Below are 20,399 nucleotides of genomic sequence, written 5' to 3' on the forward strand. Positions count from 1 at the left end.
TCTAATAAATTCCCAGATGTGACTTTCACTTTGCAGCCTTTCAGTATAATAGAGGTCGGTTATGGAAAGTAATAAGATCCTATTGATATTCCACTGGGATGAATACACTTGGCCATATGTAGTTATCACAATCTCGAATACATTTTTATAAAAATTATGACAAGGAGAGACCTTTTTGTCACTGAAAAAGCACAAAGGGTTAGTTTTTACCTGACTTTTAATTTTCTGTCCTGCCCATAACAATAGTTGAAATTGAGAATGTACTTGGCATTTAAAATGAAATTTTTCTCAAATCTGCCTATAACTGTATACTGATAATATTTGAATTATTACGCAGGGATACTTACTGCACAAAAAATGGAAAATATGTGAAAGACAAACCTAATAAATGCATACTATATAACCCCTTGAAGATCTTGGATGTACGAGATAGGGCGCATCTTTTGCATCATTCAGGTCCTCTTCCTGTCACCACTCCTCCTGCTGCTATTACCAACAATTAACAGCTGGTGATTGTTTTGTATTACACAGCTGGATTGGCTGTCAAAATGCAACTGCTCTTGTGTAAAATTACTAGGGATACACTGATATTGGTACTGGTACTCGATACCGAAAAGCCAGTATTTGTTTTCTTCTGTGCTCGCCGATACCGAATACCGGCATCCGTGGGCTCAGATTATCAGGAAGCTGGACGGCAGGTGAGGCCCGACTCCCTGATTGCCTGCGATGCCAGTGTTCTATCGAAAGAACACCGGCTTCACTACCCTCGTGACACTGTGAGCCACCAGGCTTCCTGATTGGCTAGGAAGTCAGCTTCGCTTGTTGCTAGGCAGCCTGACTTCCTGACCAATCAGGAAGCCAGGCAGCCTAGCAAGAAGTGAAGCCGGCTTCCCAGCCAATCAGGAAGCCGTGAGGCGGCTCCATTCTACCTCGCGGCACTGCCGGTCAGAGGGAGATATCCCTCTGACCGGAAGTTCCCGTATCGGGGTTAAGTATCGGAGCATTTGGCAGAGTACTAGTACACGCCCAAATACTCGAAATCGGTACCGATACTAGTATCAGTATCGGTGCCTCCCTAAAAATTACCTTTGCAGATAGTTTTTTTTTTTTCTTCTATTCGTACTTTATTAACTTGTTTTAATAACAATTCTTTTACAACACCTTAACTCCAAGTTATGTCTAATCAGCTCATTACATCCTTCCTACTTGGCTATTATTTATCTTCTAATTTTGTTTTCTATTTTGTTATTTTTAAAATTTTCTTACCATTTTTTTCCTGTTCATTAATTTTGTGATTTACTTGTTTCAGTGTTGCGTAACAAGAAAAGTTACAAAATTGAAAAAAACAAACCACAATTTAATTTGCAAATCGCTTATTCATAACTTAATGACTTTTTTTTTTACACTAACACTGGTCTTTGTACTTTTTTGCCTAGATTCCATAAAAAATTTAATTTAGCTATAACATGTCAATCATTTTCATAAATATAAATTGACTATAACATTTTTCAGGCCTTTGTGAGTGACTCATACTAAGCTGTATATATTTTCTTCACTAGCTGCCCAGCTGGACAACGTTGGCTTCAGCATTATCCGGAAGTGTATCCAAGCAGTGGAAACAAGAGGTAAGGACGAGTGGGTGCAGCATATGGCATGAAGCTTAGGTCAATTTGATTATCGCAATAAAGGCTGCACAGCTGTGAGTAACATGGTGTTTCTCACGTGCTTAGGAAATAGTTATGACAAATCATCAATAAATGATGTCTGCAAACATTTCCAAGTTCTGACCAAATTAGATTTTATTTCAATCTGACTACACTCTGTTACACTTACTGTGCCTTATATTTTTTAGTTGAAAAGAATCCTATTAGAATGATCAGTTCCTAGCTGTATTTTTTTTTTATATTGATCAACAATAACAATAACACACATAGGCCACTGTCAGGCAAATTATGACAGTCAAGACATTATTTGGTTACAACTAGACTGTAGGAGGTTAACTATAGATATTAGAGGGCACCTGCAGTATACTGCATAAGCCAGTCACAGATGTTTGTTTATTTTGTCCATTGAACTTGTGTATTAAGGACCCCTGTTAGGTTTCTACTGCTATCCAGGGCTCCATTATAGATATTTATCCTTCCAGTCCTGCTGACAATATTTTACCAGACAGGAAGTTGGAGTAACTCTCCAATAGCAACATTAACAGAATACAAATTATTTTAATTATAAGAGTAGAGGAAGGCAAGGACACCTGTCAGATTTGTATTTCAGTCCGTGTCCCTGTTGCAGATTTTTTCCTAGTTGTCTGACAAAGCCATAGTCCGCAGGGCAGGAAGTACAATCCTGACAAGTTGTAAACTTTTCCCATGCTATCCAGAGCTCTAGGCTTGACATATACTTTAAAGCAGGGGTTAGGCAACCTTTGCTCTCCAGCTGTGCTGAAACTACAAATCCCATTATGTTTCTGCCTCTGGGAGTCATGCCTGTGGCTTGCAATGCCTTATGGGATTTGTAGTTTCGGCACAGCTGGGGAGCCAAGGTTGCCTACCCCTGCTTTAAGGCAAAGGCCATGATTATTGCAGAAGAGATGGGCTCTCTAAATAATGCTGCTTGTTGCCTTGAATTTTATGAAATAGTATAGTTCATAGTACACAAGTGAAGCACCTGAATGCATATTCATGAACTAAACACACTGTTTACTCTGCATATTTAAAACCAATAATGTAAATAGAACAAAGCAGTTTGTGACTTTAAAACTATTAAAAAAAATATATGATAATTAGAGCTGCAGCTAACGATTATTTTCAAAATCGATGAGTTAGCCGATTATAACGTTCGATTAATCGGATAAAAAAAATAAAATACATTTTAAAAAATGGCTCCAAAACTACTAGTTTGTATTGAGATTGTAGTCCATCACAGGAGCATGCTTGGAGCGGTGGAAGTAAAAAAAGAAGAAAAAAAAAAAGTGTGGTGTGCAACATAGTGAAATGGAAAGTGTAAAATTATACAGCAATGAATGCAGAATGGCACCGGCTATAGAGGACTAAAAATCCCAGCAATAGTACATTATACAGCACAATGCAGGATACCATCAGCTATAGAGGAATACAACAAATACCAGCAATAGTACCTTATAGCTAGTGGTATTAGGCATTGCACCACTGTATAATGTATTATTGCTGGGAATTATTGTAGTCCTCTATAGCTGGTGGTATTGCGCTGTATAATGTATTATTGCTGGGATTTGTAGTCCTCTATACAGCGCAATGCAGAATACCATCAGCTATAAAGGACTACAAATCCCAGCAATAGTACATTTATACAGCACAATGCAGAATACCATCAGCTATAGAGGAATACAACAAATCCCAGCAATACATTATACATACAGTGTACAATGTATTGCTGGGATTTGTATTCCTCTATAGCTGATGGTACATTGCTCTGTATAACATACAGCACAATGTACCATCAGCTATAGAGGAATACAAATCCCAGCAATACATTATAGAGCACCATGTGTGGGAAAGTGCAGGCTTACCTGAGCATTCTTCCAGCAACCTGCTTCTGAGATCAGGCCTGTATCGGCGGCTGTCATCTCCCCACACCTGCTCCTCCTTCTCCCCGCGTCCCTGTGCCGATCGTGAATAAGGCCGGGCAGTGAGCGTGAGGCACGGAGGAGGTGCGGCGTGGATGCGGGTCTGGCAGCGGCGAGCAGGAGGTGTGGCAATATCACATCCTGAACACCAGGCAGCAGCTGCTCTATTGCCCCCTGACAAGTGGTCGACTGTGAATCAGTTTTCAGAGGATAGTGGAGCATGCCGATTATCTAAATGTCTTTGTTCTTATATGAATCATTTTTGGTTCCTGAGGTAATCTTTCAGCAGTCCAATATCTATGGCTAATCTCTGGTATTATCCATACTTCTGTATTAAAAGTTATAAATGAAAGTGAAAACCTATTCATTTTCATGTCATCGAGTAAGATGAGAAGTGGATGTTTTATCTCCTTAGAGTGACTCTAAACTCAGGAGTTAACTCTTAAAAATGGATTCAATTACCTTAAAGGAGAACTATGAGGTGAGATCTTTTCACTCACCTCATAGTTCTAGCCGACCTGTGACAAAGACTGTCACAGGTCGGCTCAGTAGATCGGGAGGTGAGCGAACACATATACCGGCATTCGCTCACCTCTCGATCCTGTCACGGCTCTCTGCCGTGACAGGGGAGGGGCTGGATTCCCCACTCCGATCCGCCAGCGCTGACTGGCGGAACGGGCAGGTACAGCTGGCTCTGCCTCTAGATAGGCAAAGCCAGCTGTCAGTCACGCAGCTGGGCGGATCCCAGCACAATTGTCGCGATCCGCTTCAGCGTCTCGGTATACCGCAAACAGCTGCTCACAGTATACTGCGGCGTCTCAGTATACCGCGAGCTACAGCTCGCGGTATACTGAGCTTAGGGTGACGGGAGGACGCTAGTTTGTGTCCTCCCGTTACCCTAAGGAGAACCATGGGGAAAAGCCTTAACCCCATAGTTCTCCTTTAACTACTATAGCCAATTAGTTATATGTAATATCAAATGCAAAAAATGTGGTATACAAGAAATATTTAACTAAAATATCAGAGTTGATTTGCTGACACATAATCTGTCCTAATAGGTTTAATGCATCCCCTAACTGACAAGGTAATGATATGCTCCTGTGCTGATCCAGCCGTGTTAGGGATACCCCTAGGAGGTAATCACATGTACTAATGATATTATCAATGCTTGTTATTGCTCACAGAGATTTTCCAGAATTCAGGACACAACCCATAATGTAGGTTGTCCATAAGGACAGTTGTAAAGGCTGCAGGCTGAAGGAAGGATAGTTCCCCTGTTCCATTATTAGGTGTAGGTTTTTATGGTTCAGAGGGAAGAAGTAATGTTTTCTGGTCTCATTTTTAAAGGGAAACTGCCGTGACAGGGGAGGGGCTGGATTCCCCGCTCCGATCCGCCAGCGCTGACTGGCGGAACGGGGGGTACAGCTGGCTCTGCCTCTGATAGGCAAAGCCAGCTGTCAGTCACGCAGCTGGGCGGATCCCGGCACCATTGTCGGGATCCGCTTCAGCGTCTCCGTATACCGCGAGCAGCTGCTCACAGTATACTGCGGCCTCTCAGTATACCGCGAGCTACAGCTCGCGGTATACTGAGCTTAGGGTGACGGGAGGACGCTAGTTTGTGTCCTCCCGTTACCCTAAGGAAAACTATGGGGAAAAGACTTAACCCCATAGTTCTCCTTTAACTATGATCAAATACAACTGGTACAATTGTTAAAACAACATTAAAGGTACAGCTAATTATGCCAAGGGTGAACCTTTGGATTTATGTAATATTTGATAGTGACTGATGTGACATCAATGAATAAATGCTGTTAATGAAACTAGAGTTTGGAATATTTATTGGCTGTGGGTATACAGCATGGCTGCTGTATCCTGAGCGTAGTACATGAAGAGAAAAAAAGAAGGTACAGGGAAAGGGGCAAAGGCTGTTGGGTCAAGAGTAGGGTTGGGAAGTTTGGTTAAGGAGACAGCCCCATATAACTTAGTTGCTGTACAATGTTAAACGCATCCTCATAGGAGGTCTGACGGCGAGATCAGTTCATGCCAGGGCTTTGAACTTTTCATGTAGACGATCCAAGAAGACATACAAATATCCCACGGAGTGAATAAAATACAAGCTGACAATGTTTTCAAAGCATGGCTAAAAAAGGCTTCTGCAAACTTCAGGAAACCAGGCCCAAAACAATAGTGTTGACTAGCTTTGAAGCTGTATTGACCCTGGAGCATGAATGTCTCCTATTAGCAAAGTTGTCTACAGCAGGCTGCAGGCCATCAGATATGCTGATCATATAAATGCAAATGTCCATCAACAACCAAGGTTATAGAATTTGGATGCCCTTAACAATCATTCCAAAGTGACATAGAATGCTTTTAAATATAAGTGTAATGACATTCTATTCATAGATTTTACATTCATAGATTTCATGTAAAATCATACACTTGCTTGCAGATATTTGAACTGTAGAATCCCCACTTTGCGGAGCTGGCCAGAGACATTAAGCCCTTAATTATAGTATATAGTTGGCCTTTATCAGTTGAGAGCATATTGCAACAATATCAGAGACAGAGCCAACAGAAAATGCTACTCAGAGTTTTAGATAAGTACTTTACCCATCCTGGTATACTGTGGTGTACCACAGTCGGCTCATTCCAGTGGAACAACTGTGATCCTGTCCATGGTGATCTCAGATGAGTCATTTAGCAGCAGCAGAACAGGATGGTTATTGAGCAACATTATACCTCATGTCATGATGCCTTGACACTGCCAAGACTTATTAAATATGCTATGGGGTGCCCAGCTTCTATCAGCTTTGTTGTGGATGATTTGTACATTAGTGTTAGTGCTGGGAAAGGTACAGTAGGGGTGTATACTACTGTGGAGGTGATAAATACTGTGGGGGTGAATCTATTGCTAATAGCTCTGCTACTTTTCATTTATGCAAGAATTATTAGATCAATGATGGCATGTAGTAGACAGAGGTCATCTGGGCAGGCAAAGGGTTCCATCTGTATTTTGCTATGGAATCTACTGTTCTCCAGCCTTGGCCTCCATGCTGTCACTTTTTGACATACATGATGACAAACAAGCCTTTAATGATGGTAAAACTAACTAAGTGTAAATTTTACAGTCAAATTACTGTTTTTATTCTCATTAGACCAGATTATTCTCATCAGGAAGTAAAAACTCTAATATGAGCAGTTGCACTGGACACTATATTCTAATGTTTTTTTTTAAATAAGCCAGATCAGCGATTAGTTGACAAATATAGCTATACCATATTATTCCATTATAGTACCTATAATGGTCATTATCATTAAAATTATCCCATTTTACCTGGCATACACAGTGCTTGTGGAGTGTATGTGAATGTGCGGAGTGTATGTGAATGTGCCCATTAGAAGAAATATATATTACACCTCATATATATATGCTCTCCTATGTGTCCTGCCATTGTTGCCATTCTCAGATATTGTTTTATTACTTGTTAGTAATTCCATGAATGATAGATGACTTTGAAGGAGATACAACCATTATAATCTGTCTATACTGGTTAAATGTCAAAGAAAAATCTGAAGAATGAATTTGACTTGACACTGTAACAATGATGTGTAATAAATGACAGCGAATAGTTTCATTATTCTGCTGCAGCTGACAGCCATAGTCAGAACATGACAGCAATTAAGACTTTTAAAGTTTGACCTTTTGTAAAGCAATTTGTGAATATTAAAATAAGTAGTTGCTATTGTTCTTGTAATTTACATATACTACATCAGAAGGATTCAGCTGTTACCAAGCTTTTACTTTAAGTTCTGATTCCCTATGGTAAGGCTTACCCACAATTGACTTCTGTTAGATGCTACGTAGGTATTTGTTGGTAAAAATCTCCTTTCAGGCAGCCAGGAGAACCCTCAAACTGTTAAGGTGTATATAAGTGTCTATAAATGCCTGATTCAATGATTCAGTTATCATACTGTGTATGTTTTTTAATTATTCTACTATATGTTCAGCAGTGTTGCGTTTTTTTATTTAGCTTGTTCATTGTCATGCTAATGTCAAGTGCATGGTACTGTAGATGTATTTAACCACTTAATCTCTAACACCTATAACCACTTTATAGACCAAAGAAATTTCTACATTTCTGTTTACTTGGTGATATCATTGTCATTACTTTCTCATTTTCTGTAAAAGGGAGGGTTAAACTGCTTTCTGTTTGCCATTGGGGAAATGTCCCTTCACTTCCTTTCCCCACAGACACAAAAGGAAGCTAGAGTAATTCCCCTTTTAAAGAGTTGTCCTCGGAACAGTTCTCTTTGGAAACTTTACCCTTAACTCTTGTCCCGGGGACAACTTTAACATTTTGGATTTCCCTCACTTTCTTTACCAATGACAGTGGTCACCAGTAAAAATATAGGGATGAATGTCGCCAATGGAGACACAGGCAGCAATAAAAACTTGACGAGGGGGCAAACCTTTCCCTAAAACTAAAATAAAGTAGGTATTGCCTAGAGATACACTATAAAGCAGAACTAAAAAAATGAATTCATAATTTATTAATAAAAACACTGAAATTGCAAGGTAAGCATTGTGCATGTATGCACACTTGAAAATATGTATTATATTTTATCTCGTATATATTATCTATATGCCACCTTTGTAGAGTCTGTCCCTGAACATTAGTGGACGGTTATGCAGGTGTTACTACTGTCTCAGGAAAGTGATGTAATTATTCCCTCACAGGAAGTTTGCTATAAGGAATAAATATATACATGTGCCAGGCAGGTGTGGAAAGCCTATGCAGTAATACATGCAAAAGTCCTGCACTTATCATGAATCTTCTCTGAACTTTATTAGAGGTCAAATAAACATCTCCATATAAACACATAACAGCACAGCAATCCCCCTTATGTATTTCAGTTATAAAGGCTTTAATCATAGCTAGAAAGCAAAGCCGAAGCCAAGAAGTTGTAGAAAATCCTAAATCCTGCTGTTATGACTGCACAGCTGGGAAACCTTATGGATGTATCCAGACCCCACTTGACGATTGTGGAGCCTGCCTGGAATTGGATCTCCAGTTACTGGCTCTGCTTGTGTAGCTTTCCAGACCTCTGTGTGCTTTCCAGGTCCAGAGTCATGACAGATTCTATGGTGTTACCCAGTCTTTGAAGACTCATTATTGAATGGCCATGTGAGCTGAGCACCATAATTATCCTCCCTTTTTTTTTTTGCTGATCCCATGGAAAGGGCTGCTACTATGAGGAACTGAATGCTGCTTCACTAGTTGGAGTGTCATGTGTGCACACTCTCTTCCTGCCATTTAGCATGAAGTAGGGCCTTTCCGCCACTGCTCCGAATCACAAAAGATATGCAGTTCCACCTCTGTCAGGTGTGGCTGCCTATGATGAGCTGGTCATCTCTGACCCTTTGAATCTCTCCTTCTTCCAACAGTCAGTTTGAGTACTCGGGGTACCCTAAATTACAGCTAGATGTTCCTGCTTGTTGTGCAACATGTCAGATACCAAATACAAAGGAAGCAATCCCGCTGTGTTTGGGGCCTCTGGCTTGCAATTCACTAACAGTGCTTGCATTTTTCTGAGTCCTCCTTGGCTCCATTGGGTGTGCCCCCCTTCCTGGCTTTTACCTGGGAGGAGTTCACTGCAGGTATGCAGGGTTTAATTTAAAAGTTTATTTTTAGTTGCTGATATTGACTGCAAACAGCATAAGCATAGCTTCGCCTGCATTTGGTGGTGCCCCATCTTAACAAAGCAGTGATGATTCTTGTACATGATAGACCAGTATTTAATGATCCCATAGGCAAACCTTTAGTGGACTCTCTTAAGCCTTGTTTTTCAGTAGCAGGCTCTGCATTGTAACTTGCCATGGCCAAGATGTTAGATTGTCAAACGTTAGGAGAATAGCTTAATGACAAGGGATCCATCTTATTTCCACAATAATCCTCTATTTGCGTAATGATTATAGTTCATTCTGATAGCATTTCAATACTGGGTTAGAGGATGTCTCCGGTCTTATTTCCTGTAGGAGTCTCCAATCAGTTAAAGTGTTTACTGCACATGCCCTTTGAGGGAAAATGCCTCTTCAGGCCTGCCTTGGACACCCTCATCTAGAATGCCACTGGGAGTAAGAGTACTCGTCTACCCCAGCAAAAGAAGCCTAGGCCTTCCCTAGTCTCACCCTCTGAGACCAAGACGGTTAATTTTGCTATTCGCAGGTTTTAGCCTCCAAGGTTCAACCCAACCCAGGATCCAAATCTGTTCTACCTGCAGACAAGTCTTTGTCTGCATAAAGGGATCAGCATCCCTGATGCCTGAGTATGGGGTGGTTTTAATGAACTACAAACTAGAGTTTTACTCTCAAAACCCCTCCTCAGTTGATGTCTTTCAATCTTCCTGTGTCACCAATCAGATTGGCAGATCTCCATGTAGCCCTTGCAGTCTTCTTGAGCAATTTACTGGAGTTATTACTGGGAAGGTTTCAAGGATTCTATTCTAGAGTTTTCACAGTTTCAAAGCTGAAAGGGGGATCCATGCCATCTTGTATCCCAAGGCCCTGCGTGTCTTAATTTAGACCCATGGCCTCCCTTCATCAAGGAGATTTTCTGACTTATAGACATATTAGGGTCATGTACTTCCATGTCCCTCTTTTTCAATCACATCAGTAATTCCTTCCCTTTGCTGTGGGTCTACAGCACTTTCAGTTCATGGCCACGTCATTTGGTCTGTCTTACAAACCCTGCATATACCCTGCATATTCACCAAGCGTCTAGCCCTGTGTGCTTGCCTTGTTACACTCTCTAAGGAAATCCTGATTTGTGGGGTATCTAGATAACCTACTGTTGAGGGAACTGTTGGCACAGGTCCTGACCAAAAATATGACTTGAACATTTCAGACCTTGAAAAAAAAAAATAGAGATAAACTTGGTAAACAACATTTTGCCAGCAGGTAGAGGTTTTTTTTGGCAGAAGAGACTTTGGAACCCTCCTCTGCCCCCAAAAAAACCTAACTTGTCTGCCAGCAAATGTTTGTTATCTGTACACTTACTGCAGTACTTGTGCAATGTAGGGCAGTGAACAGCCCTATTACATCAGCTCAGGCCTCCCAATCCTGAGGGAGAGCGTACTTGCACATTGTTGTAAATGCTGCCCCCCCCATATTAAATTTGACTTTAACCACTAAAACAACCTCTTAACAGTTAATGTCCGCAGCCCTAATCCCGAAAGAGAGGTTGAAAGAACTATGAGGTGAGTGATTTACACTCATCCTCATAGTTAGAGCCGACGTGCCACATTGAAACTGTCACTCGTCGGCTGTATTGATCGGGAAGTGAGTGAACACATACCGTTGCTCGAACACTTCCTGATCACCTCCCGCTTCCCACAAGGATTCCCCACCTCCCCTCTCTGATCCTCCTGCGCTGACTGGAGGAACGGACAGGGCGGGCACAGCAGGCTCTGCCTCTAGATAGGCAGAGCCCTCTGTCAATCAGCCAGTGGGGTGGATCTCAACAGTATTGTTGGGATCCGTCCCGGCTGTGGCGCTCTCAGCATATACTGTAGCAATAGCCCGCTATATACTGAGCTTTGGAGGATGTTAGTATATGTCCTCCCATGACCCTAAAGAGAACTATGGGATAAAAAGGTTACCCCATAGTTATCCTTTAACACCAACCTAACATAACCCTAAATGAAATCCTTACATTATCACCTACCCTTTTGTATTGTCATTATGTCCTTATGTACATTTGTAGCCTCTACTTAACAAGCGGCAACGCTCTTGGTGCCTCAATAATCTTATATAAGTTTAATCACTACATGTTACAAAGGGCACATACTGTGTCTTCTTACAGGCTATACATAGAAATAAGGTTTTTAAAAGATTGGCACACTAATAACATTATTTATGGTAAGCTGTTTCATATTTGCATAAATTAAAACAATCAATTTATTAGTGGTTAAAAAAAAAAACCAGAAAACCTTCCTTTTTATTCAACTACATCGGTAACAACTTTTGTTTTTTGCAGGAATCACTGAACAGGGACTTTATCGAATTGTTGGTGTCAACTCTAGAGTTCAAAAACTTCTGGGTATTTTAATGGGTAAGTGTAGCTGCCAGCATATATATGTTCATTTTTTATTCAGCTGTAAAACCAAGCTTTTTTCTTTTTAACAAATAAGAACAAAACAACCTAATCCAACTCTATCCCCAATGTCCTGATATCCCAACCTAACACTATTTCCAAGCATTACAGTGTAAAACAGAACTACATGACTTTGTGGCAGCAAAAAAACCATAACAAATTGCACTTACAAAATATATATAGAAAAAACAATTGTGTAAATAGACACATGACATTACAATGTATAAAAATATAATTTTGCATCACTCAAATCAAATTATTCACCTTGCAGTAATAATTCTAAAAACATCAAACAAATGAAATAACTGTATGGCAATACAGTATAGTTACAAACCTCTGCAATGAACCCTGGTAAGCGCATATTCCTTAATTGTATATGACAGGAAAGAGGACAGTATTCTTAGACTACTGGGTTATACTGCCTCCTTCAGGAAATTGGTCCACCAACTGTGAGTACCTGTGGGCTTGTCTCTTCTCCCCAGAAGCCACTCCTCCCTCTTCTTCCTATGTCTTTTCTTTTTTTCCCCCTTGCTGTGGGTAACTGATGGAGCTGCAACATTTTTAGACATCTCGCTGTATACTATCTTTATAATGGCTTATGGAGACCTAGTCACAGGTGGCCATTGATCTGCAGCGGTTTGTAAGTAATTTTTGTATTTATCTCACAGTACACTGTTTGTACAGTGACCTATGGTGACAGTCATGTACAACCATTAATACTGTCTCGTTGGTTTCTATTTGCACAGCAGCCTGTGGTGACCTAGTGCCAGTTGGGTTTAACCCTTCATGCTAGACAGTTCTAAGAGTATCCCTTGTCTCATTTATTTACTGTTTGCACAGCACCCTATGGTGATGTACCCTTAAACTCCAAACCTAGTAAAAAATGGTCAATTACTCCTCATGCCCTGTAGTTGGTCTGTCAGTTCCCTTTCTAGTATTATTTAACTTGCATACTGTTCGATGGTTACCTAGTCTCAACCGGCCACTATCCCCTCTTGCTCTGCAGCTGGGTCATGAGTTCATCTCAACAGTGAGGTCTCGCTTATATATCTATACTGTTAGTATGGCATATCTTGAGTGCAAGAGTAAGCGGCTCTGCAGGCTCCTCTGGTTTATGATCCTATCACTGTGCTGTACATGGAGAAGTTTAGTCCTTGGACTTATCTCCTACGTTTTTAGAGCTTTGTGATGTAGTCTTCACATCCACCCGCCTCATACTGGAGCTAATGGTTCTTAACTCCTTTCTTCCAGGTACAAAAATTCTGCATGGAATCCTTCATTACTTCCCTCCATCCAAGAAATCTAGTATCTGTGAAATTCAGGGATGCCTATTCTCATGTCCTCATTTTCCAAGCACTTCAATGCTATCTGCATTTTCTGCTGTGGGTGTACAACCTTTCTGAATGCAGACCTTCCTTAGGGTCTGTCCTCTGCTCCTCAGGTCTTACCAACGTGCAAACCTTTATTCTTGCTGTGTTTCAATCTCAGAGCACTTCCTTAGTGGGATATTTGGGCTACCTTCTCCTAAAGAACCAGTCATCTCGGCCTGTGCAGACCCTAGAGAAATTAGAGATGATCCTGAATCTTCTGAACTGCTGCTGGAACTATCTCATAACTATCTGAGCCTGGTCATAGACACGGCCCTGTTCAAGGTTCCTTCCCCTGGACCAGACTCTCCACTTACACATTAGGACTCTCCAGTTCAGGAGCCAATCGACCTTGCTTTTTTTCCTGAGGATCTTGTGTCTGAAAGTATTCTCCTTGGAAACAAGCCCATGCACTATTTCACCTCAGACCTTTGCAACGTCCTAAAAACCAGAGGAGGCCATTCTCATGATTCCAGACCTCTGTTGCAGGTAGGGGGTGCCGGATCTGCACCTCCTAATGTGTGTTCTAGGTTTGGCCACAAATTCAGCAGGCTAGGCCTGCAGATCCGGGGATCCTCTAGCCTTCGTCCTTTTTCCTCCTTTGATACTCCATTGACTGGTCCACATGATCTAGCAAGATAGCATCCCAGTGATGCTTTTCACACGAAACTGACCCAAGTGGGTTTGGTACTCCGACCTTGTCAGGCTGCTTAGAGACCTTCGCCTTGCCCTCCCAGATTGTCTGTATCTTCTGTCTCTTTAATCGGTTTCTCACCCTGCTTCTCAGTCCCTGGCCTAGCAATCAGGCTTTTGAAGTAGAGATCCTGAGAGACTGGGGCCTACCAGATTTGGACTTCCCTGCACTGTGAAGGCTAGCAAACCAACTTTTCCACCGTCGTCTACAATCACACTTGCAGTGTGCATAATCTGCTTGGTGAGAGATGGTGATTCTAGCATCTAGCACTGCACAACTTAACGGCTCACACCCAGAGTGTATAACTTGTTTGGATACGTTTATATTAAATATCTTTGCTCTGTGAAAAGGAGCTCTTGCGGGATCTATGCCCACTAATCCCCCTTTACTGGCTCTATTTGGATCTCCCATTTTGTTTGAAGTTTGAGGGGTGATTTTTCTTTTAGGTTATATAAGGATTTAAATGCACAATCCAAACACCCTCAGGCATGTTTAGTGCCTGGCTGTCTCCTAAACAGTAATGGTTTTCTTTAGAGGAATGTAGCGGTTATCTAGGGGGATGGAAAGGGAAGAGTATCGGGCACTGTCCTCGCTGCTTATCTCATATAAGAACAGAAGCTATCGGGACAAGATTTCATAGGTGCTTGATCATTATTTTCCATGACATTAACTGGTTGGGGGTTCCCTGTAAAATGAGATGCTTGCTCATGTTTATAATTATCTCACAGGATGCAGTTGCCTGCATCTGTAGACATAAGTCACTGCTCTCACCCTTTTCTGTTCCTAAATGGTAGTTAAAGCAGAAGTGACGCTCTCTTTTCATCTCTATGGTTGAACTGAGCTGTCACTCAGACTCATTGGAAGTTGATGCAAGCACAGACATTGGCACTCATAAAATGTACAGTATTGTGTTCCTGTGCACGTCAATGTCCAAGCATGCGTTAACCCCAAATTGCCTGAAAGGCAGCTCTGTTCCTCCACAAAGAATGAATAGAGGCTTTCACTAATTTAAATCCAGCGCAATAAAGGGTATGGCTAATGACTTGTCTCTAGAGCAGGGGTGGGCATCTCCAGCCCTCCAGCAGTGCTTTAACTACAAATACCAACATGCTTCTGGAAGTCATGCCTGTAACTATGAGTCTTGCAATGCCTCATGGGACTTATGCTTCTACAACAGCTGGAGGGCTGGAATTGCCCGCCCCTGGTCTAGAGACACAGATAAGTGCCCTATGTGAGTAAAGCTTTGATTAATAAATATTGATTGCCTTCTATGGCCCTCTGTCTTACATGCAGTTTTCATTGTGTAAGGATTAATGGGCAAATAGAAGTTTAATAACAGCAACTATGCTTGGTAGTAAACTCATCAAGTACCAGTCCTAAAATGTAATTAAGTTATTTAGCTTGTTTTGACAAAGGCATTTTGTTTTGCCACTAATTATAAAATGAGGCATTGGATAATCTTTTCTATTTTGATTCACTAGCTGTGTTTTATCCTATTTCAGTGTAGTTGAGCATCTTCTGAAAATGTCTTATACCATCACATCAGAGAGAACGTCAGCGCTTTAATAAAGCCTAGGGCAGATGTATCTGATCGAGATTATTTCAACAATAGGCAGTTTCTATCTTCCATAGCAGTGATTACCTTCACTAATTGGATTACAATTCAGGGTCATCTTTCCTCCAGCAAGCATTTAGGCTCAGCACTGTGGCTGGTAATCTAAACTAACTGGCTTGTCAGGATCAAGATGAAGTTTGCTTAAAAGCACATCCTTTTTTTATTCAGCATGGCCATTATGATTTTTTTTTACTACTACGGATCTGTTGGTTATTGAAATCCTGTGATAAATGCTGCCAAATATTGGTGGTGAAAACCTCAATATAATTGCAGATCATCTCACAACTAATAACGTTAAACATTTAAAAGATGACAAACATGTAAGATCTACAATTATGTCAAAGTAGCTAGAGTATGCATCGATAAATCATAATCTGAATTAGGTATTGGATGGAACAAGTTGCATACATCTGAAGGTAGTGTGGCACTGCTGCACCCTGGGTCTTCCCCCCCAATACATACTTATTGAGTTTACCAGCACAACCTTCCTTAATCCTGGACTATCTTGCTTCATTATTGCAGCTCAGTTTTGCTTAACATGTTGGCTGCACAGGGAATGTTGGTTTGTGCATGTATATACGGTATCAGCAGTCTTTTAGTGTGTCTTATGATTTCAACAGTCTCTTGCAATTTCCTGTAACTTTGAAACTGTCTTTAGCAATCTCTTGTATTGCTCCAGCAGTCCCTAACCCTTGCTTGTAACTTGACATTGCCTCATGTGACATGCATTATAGTTCTTTTAATAAGGTGGCAGTAAGGGCTTGTTCACACAATGTACAAATTCAATGTTCACACAATGTCCAGAACAGAACAGTTAGCTCCTGGACCAAAAATACATCACAATGTATTCTTATGTGATGTCTGGGCTACAGTTCACACCTTTGCAGTATTTTCCAGACTGAAAAAATACTGTGCGTCCTATTTTTTTCTAGTCTGGAATACGCAAAACTCGTCAAACGCACTGAACTGCACTTGAAAGCCCATTTAACCCTTTCGCTGCCAAGCCCTCCGGAACATTTTTCAAATCAGCTAATTTTTTACATTTTTTATTTTTTTATAATTTTTTATTTTTATTTTTTTACCTTTGGGGGGGCTGCGGCGAAATATCTGGGGTCTAAATAGACCCCTGGCATTTCCCTTTTGAAATAGAAAAAGAAATTGAGGACATAAGTCCTCAATTTCTTTTTCTGCAATCCGTATGCCGTACGTCCTTGGCAGCGAAAGGGTTAAGGCTAAAAAACAAAAGAACTGAAACACGGCAAAATCGTGGCAAAAAGCATTGCATTGCGTTTGCAGATATGCTCCGGACATGGTGTGAACATAGCCTAAATGCAGGGCTTGAGTAAAATTGCAGATTGAAGGTCACTGAGTTGCATGAGCAAAAAATGGGTGGCAGTATTGTTGTCAAATATTATAATTGTCAGTTAAAGGGAACAGGGGCAGGTTTGATGTTGATAATTTTACGGTTGGGGGTCACCACAACTTGGCAAATGTTACCAAGGGGTCCCGGCCCTAGAAAGGTTGAGAACCACTGATCTAAAGTAACAGACCCATTGTAATGTGCAACCTGCATTTTAAGTAAACCCGTATAGAAGAGACAGACTGCTACAATGTTGTTCCATGTAGTATAAAAGGCCTAAAAAAAATATCTTCTCATAAAGAGGTTAATAATATATAGTAGCCGTTATACATGTTCTTTAGTTTGGGTAGTAGTGTAGAATGTCACACTGCTAGATATTCCTGCTGGGTTATATGATCTATACAGTATTTCCTGCTAGGCTATATGATGTCCATGCGTCAGCACATTATTTGGGATCATGATCACTGGGCAGCACAGTTCATTATCTTCCCCCACGTGAAGAGACTGACTAGAGATGCAATATCTAGTGTAGATGTTAAGGCTGTTTGTTTTATTTTTGGTTACATATTTTTTTTCTTGTCTGTATTGCACAGCTGCACTTATGGCATCAAGGTTGTAGAATGCTACAAAGTATGCCGTGGGCATTCCCATTAAATATTAATGTCTAAAATATTGGCAGCAATATGCAAATTGCCATTTAAATCTAAATAAATATCAATACATGAATACAATCAATACATAACGACTGGCATATATGTGTATGCGTGTGTGTATGTTTTTACACAGATCAACTAAACAAAAAAAAACTTTCTGTACTTTAATTTAAAACTTCACTGGAAATGGTTTTTAAAAGCAATGGGTTTGATCTGGTTGTTATCAGGCAATGCAATCAGTACTTATTTTAAATCCCTTGATAAAGAAGGCACGTTGTTTTAACCCATTGGCTGACTACGAACATTACATGTCATATCTGCATCTTACCTAGTGACGTATAGCATGCATTATTGCTATCCAGTATTAAAACAAGCACACCCAACGCCACCATTTTTTTTATTTTTCAAGTAGTTTTTTTGGGGTGTTTTAAAACATGTATAGAAAATGTGAAAATGCCAAAAACATTTGCAATAAAATGGATAAATTAATTTGGTGGAGCCTAGCACAAGATAGACTCAATAAACAAGGCATAGTTTCCATTAAAGAAAGTTGATATCTGCCCATCATTAGTTTAAAACAGTGGCATAATCTTGGTGCTGATGTCTGGGGTCAACCTGCCATAAACGTTAAGGTCTTTGTTTGATTGTAGTATAAAGTTGTGACGCTATACCTGCCAACAACGGGATGTTGGCATCATTCAGAAAGTCATGGCCCCCTTAGAACACTACAGAGTTTGACACTTGAGGGAATTCTGTAGAATTGTATATGTTAATGTAGAGATGGGTTAAGCCTTTTTATTAACTAATGTAAATGTAAACTAAACTATAATTTAAATATACACCATATTGCCAGAAGTATTGGGACGCGGCCTTTACACTCACATGAACTTTAATGGCATCCCAGTCTTAGTGCGTAGGGTTCAATATTGAGTTGGCCCACCCTTTCCCGCTATAACAGCTTCAACTCTCCTGGGAAGGCTGTCCACAAGGTTTAGGAGTGTGTCCATGGGAATGTTTGACCTTTCTTCCAGAAGCGCATTTGTGAGGTCAGGTACTGATGTTGGACGAGAAGGCCTGGCTCGCAGTCTCCGCTCTAATTCATCCCAAAGTTGTTCTATCGGGTTGAGGTCAGGACTCTGAGCAGGCCAGTGAAGTTCCTCCACCCCAAACGCACACCTCCATGTCTTAATGGACCTTGCTTTGTGCACTGGTGCGCAATCATGTTGGAACAGGAAGGAGCCATCACCAAACTTTACATTTGCACAATGCAATCAGGCAAGTACCGTTCTCCTGGCCACCGCCAAACCCAGACACGTCCAACGGATTGCCAGACAGAGAAGCGTGATTCATCACTCCAGAGAACATGTCTCCACTGCTCTAGAGTCCAGTGGCGGCGTACTTTACACATCCGACGCTTTGCATTGCACTTGGTGATGTAAGGCTTGGATGCAGCTGCTCGGCCATGGAAACCCATTCCATGAATCTCTCTACGCACTGTTGTGCTAGTCTGAAGGCCACACAAAGTTTGGAGGTCTGAAGCTATTGACTCTGCAGACAGTTAGCAACTGCGACCAATGTCTTCCCCCCCCCCATTAGAATTCACAAATCAGTATCACAAAGCAGTGGATAAAAAATGCACCTGTACAGACACCAGAAGTTTCTAACAACATAGAGTATCTGCACTCTTGAGCGATTGTGCAGTAAAACTAGGTCCTTGCATGACTTTGCCCATTATAAAGCTACCCTGTAAAAATATAATTCCTCCCTCCATGCTGTCAAACGGACCTACTTCATCACTCATTATTAGCCTCTCATCCAGTCCTAATCAACTGTTTTCTACCTTAAGCTTCGGGCTTTGTCCCCCACTGCTTCCAACCAGGAACTCATTCACTGTCCAGGACATTGCATATCATGTCAAATACAAGGTAGATGCAATTCGTGATTAGATCTAATCTGTCTACCCACAATTAGATTGTTGGTGCTGCATTGCCTCTGTGCATTTGGATACCAGTTAAAATGAATTACACTGCAGTGTGTTAATCAACCGAACGTGTGTGCAGCAGTGGCCCCTTTACCATGATGCATAGCACTGGAAAGGTGTGAATGTGCCTCTAAATGTGTATTTTCTGTTTTACTTTGTTTAGAATGTTTGTTTTTGTAAACATGCACTTGGTTGCCTGGTATTGTTTTGGAGAGATTGGCAGTTACATTGTTTTAGAAAATAATATAGGAGGCTTTTGGCTAGTTTATGCTCATGCAGTCAGCCCTGAGAAACTGTAGATAGTAGAAATTTTACAGGTGCTCTGGTTAGATGAAATAGCAATCTCTCAGTGGAAGGCCTGTTCTTTGACATCAAATCAGCTGCTGTATTAATCACCAGTTACATCACAACTGTCACAGAGACCAAGGAAGAATGACAGCTTTTGTGTACTGCTAAGTGGGGCTGACCTCAAGAGAGCAGCTAGGAGCCGGAGCTGCAGAGTCTGGTTATATGTCAGCACTGGATGCTACACCTGCTTATGTCTGCCAAGCTCTTGCTCTTTTTGTTCGGTGTAAAGTGATTTAACCCCTTCATGACTGAGGCCCTTTTTTCAACACTGTACGTCGTCAGTCACGAAGGGGTTAAAATAAATCGTAAAACTGACCTCTTGAGGACAAATAAAATTTTGCAGGTATGCAGTGGACATTGTAATGTCTTTAAATGTATACTTTTTAATGCCACTTTGATTTCCGTTAACTACCTGAATAATAGTATGGATATTTATACTGTATACCTTTTTATTTACACTAAATATAGGGATATACATAGAATGTGAGGTTGAATAAAGACACAGGTCCATCAGGATCAACCTTTATAATGTGTGTGTTTATAATGCTAGCAATTATTATAACTAGAGGTGCACCGAAATAAAATGAAAAAACCGAAAATAAAAAAATTGGCAGGCCCGAAAAC

At 40.9% G+C, this 20,399-nt stretch overlaps 1 protein-coding gene across 1 annotated transcript in view; it reads left to right on the forward strand.

Moving 5' to 3' along the window:
• ARHGAP26 (Rho GTPase activating protein 26) overlaps window positions 1–20,399 on the forward strand; it is a 389,295-nt gene that overhangs the window by 190,823 nt on the left and 178,073 nt on the right. The window contains 2 exon segments of the mRNA XM_018562857.1: window positions 1,560–1,625; window positions 11,641–11,715. Coding sequence (XP_018418359.1) covers window positions 1,560–1,625; window positions 11,641–11,715 — 141 coding nt within the window.

Source organism: Nanorana parkeri, unplaced genomic scaffold (genome assembly GCF_000935625.1).
Source record: "Nanorana parkeri isolate BGI_ZX_2015 unplaced genomic scaffold, ASM93562v1 scaffold607, whole genome shotgun sequence".
NCBI classification, from domain to species: domain Eukaryota; kingdom Metazoa; phylum Chordata; class Amphibia; order Anura; family Dicroglossidae; genus Nanorana; species Nanorana parkeri.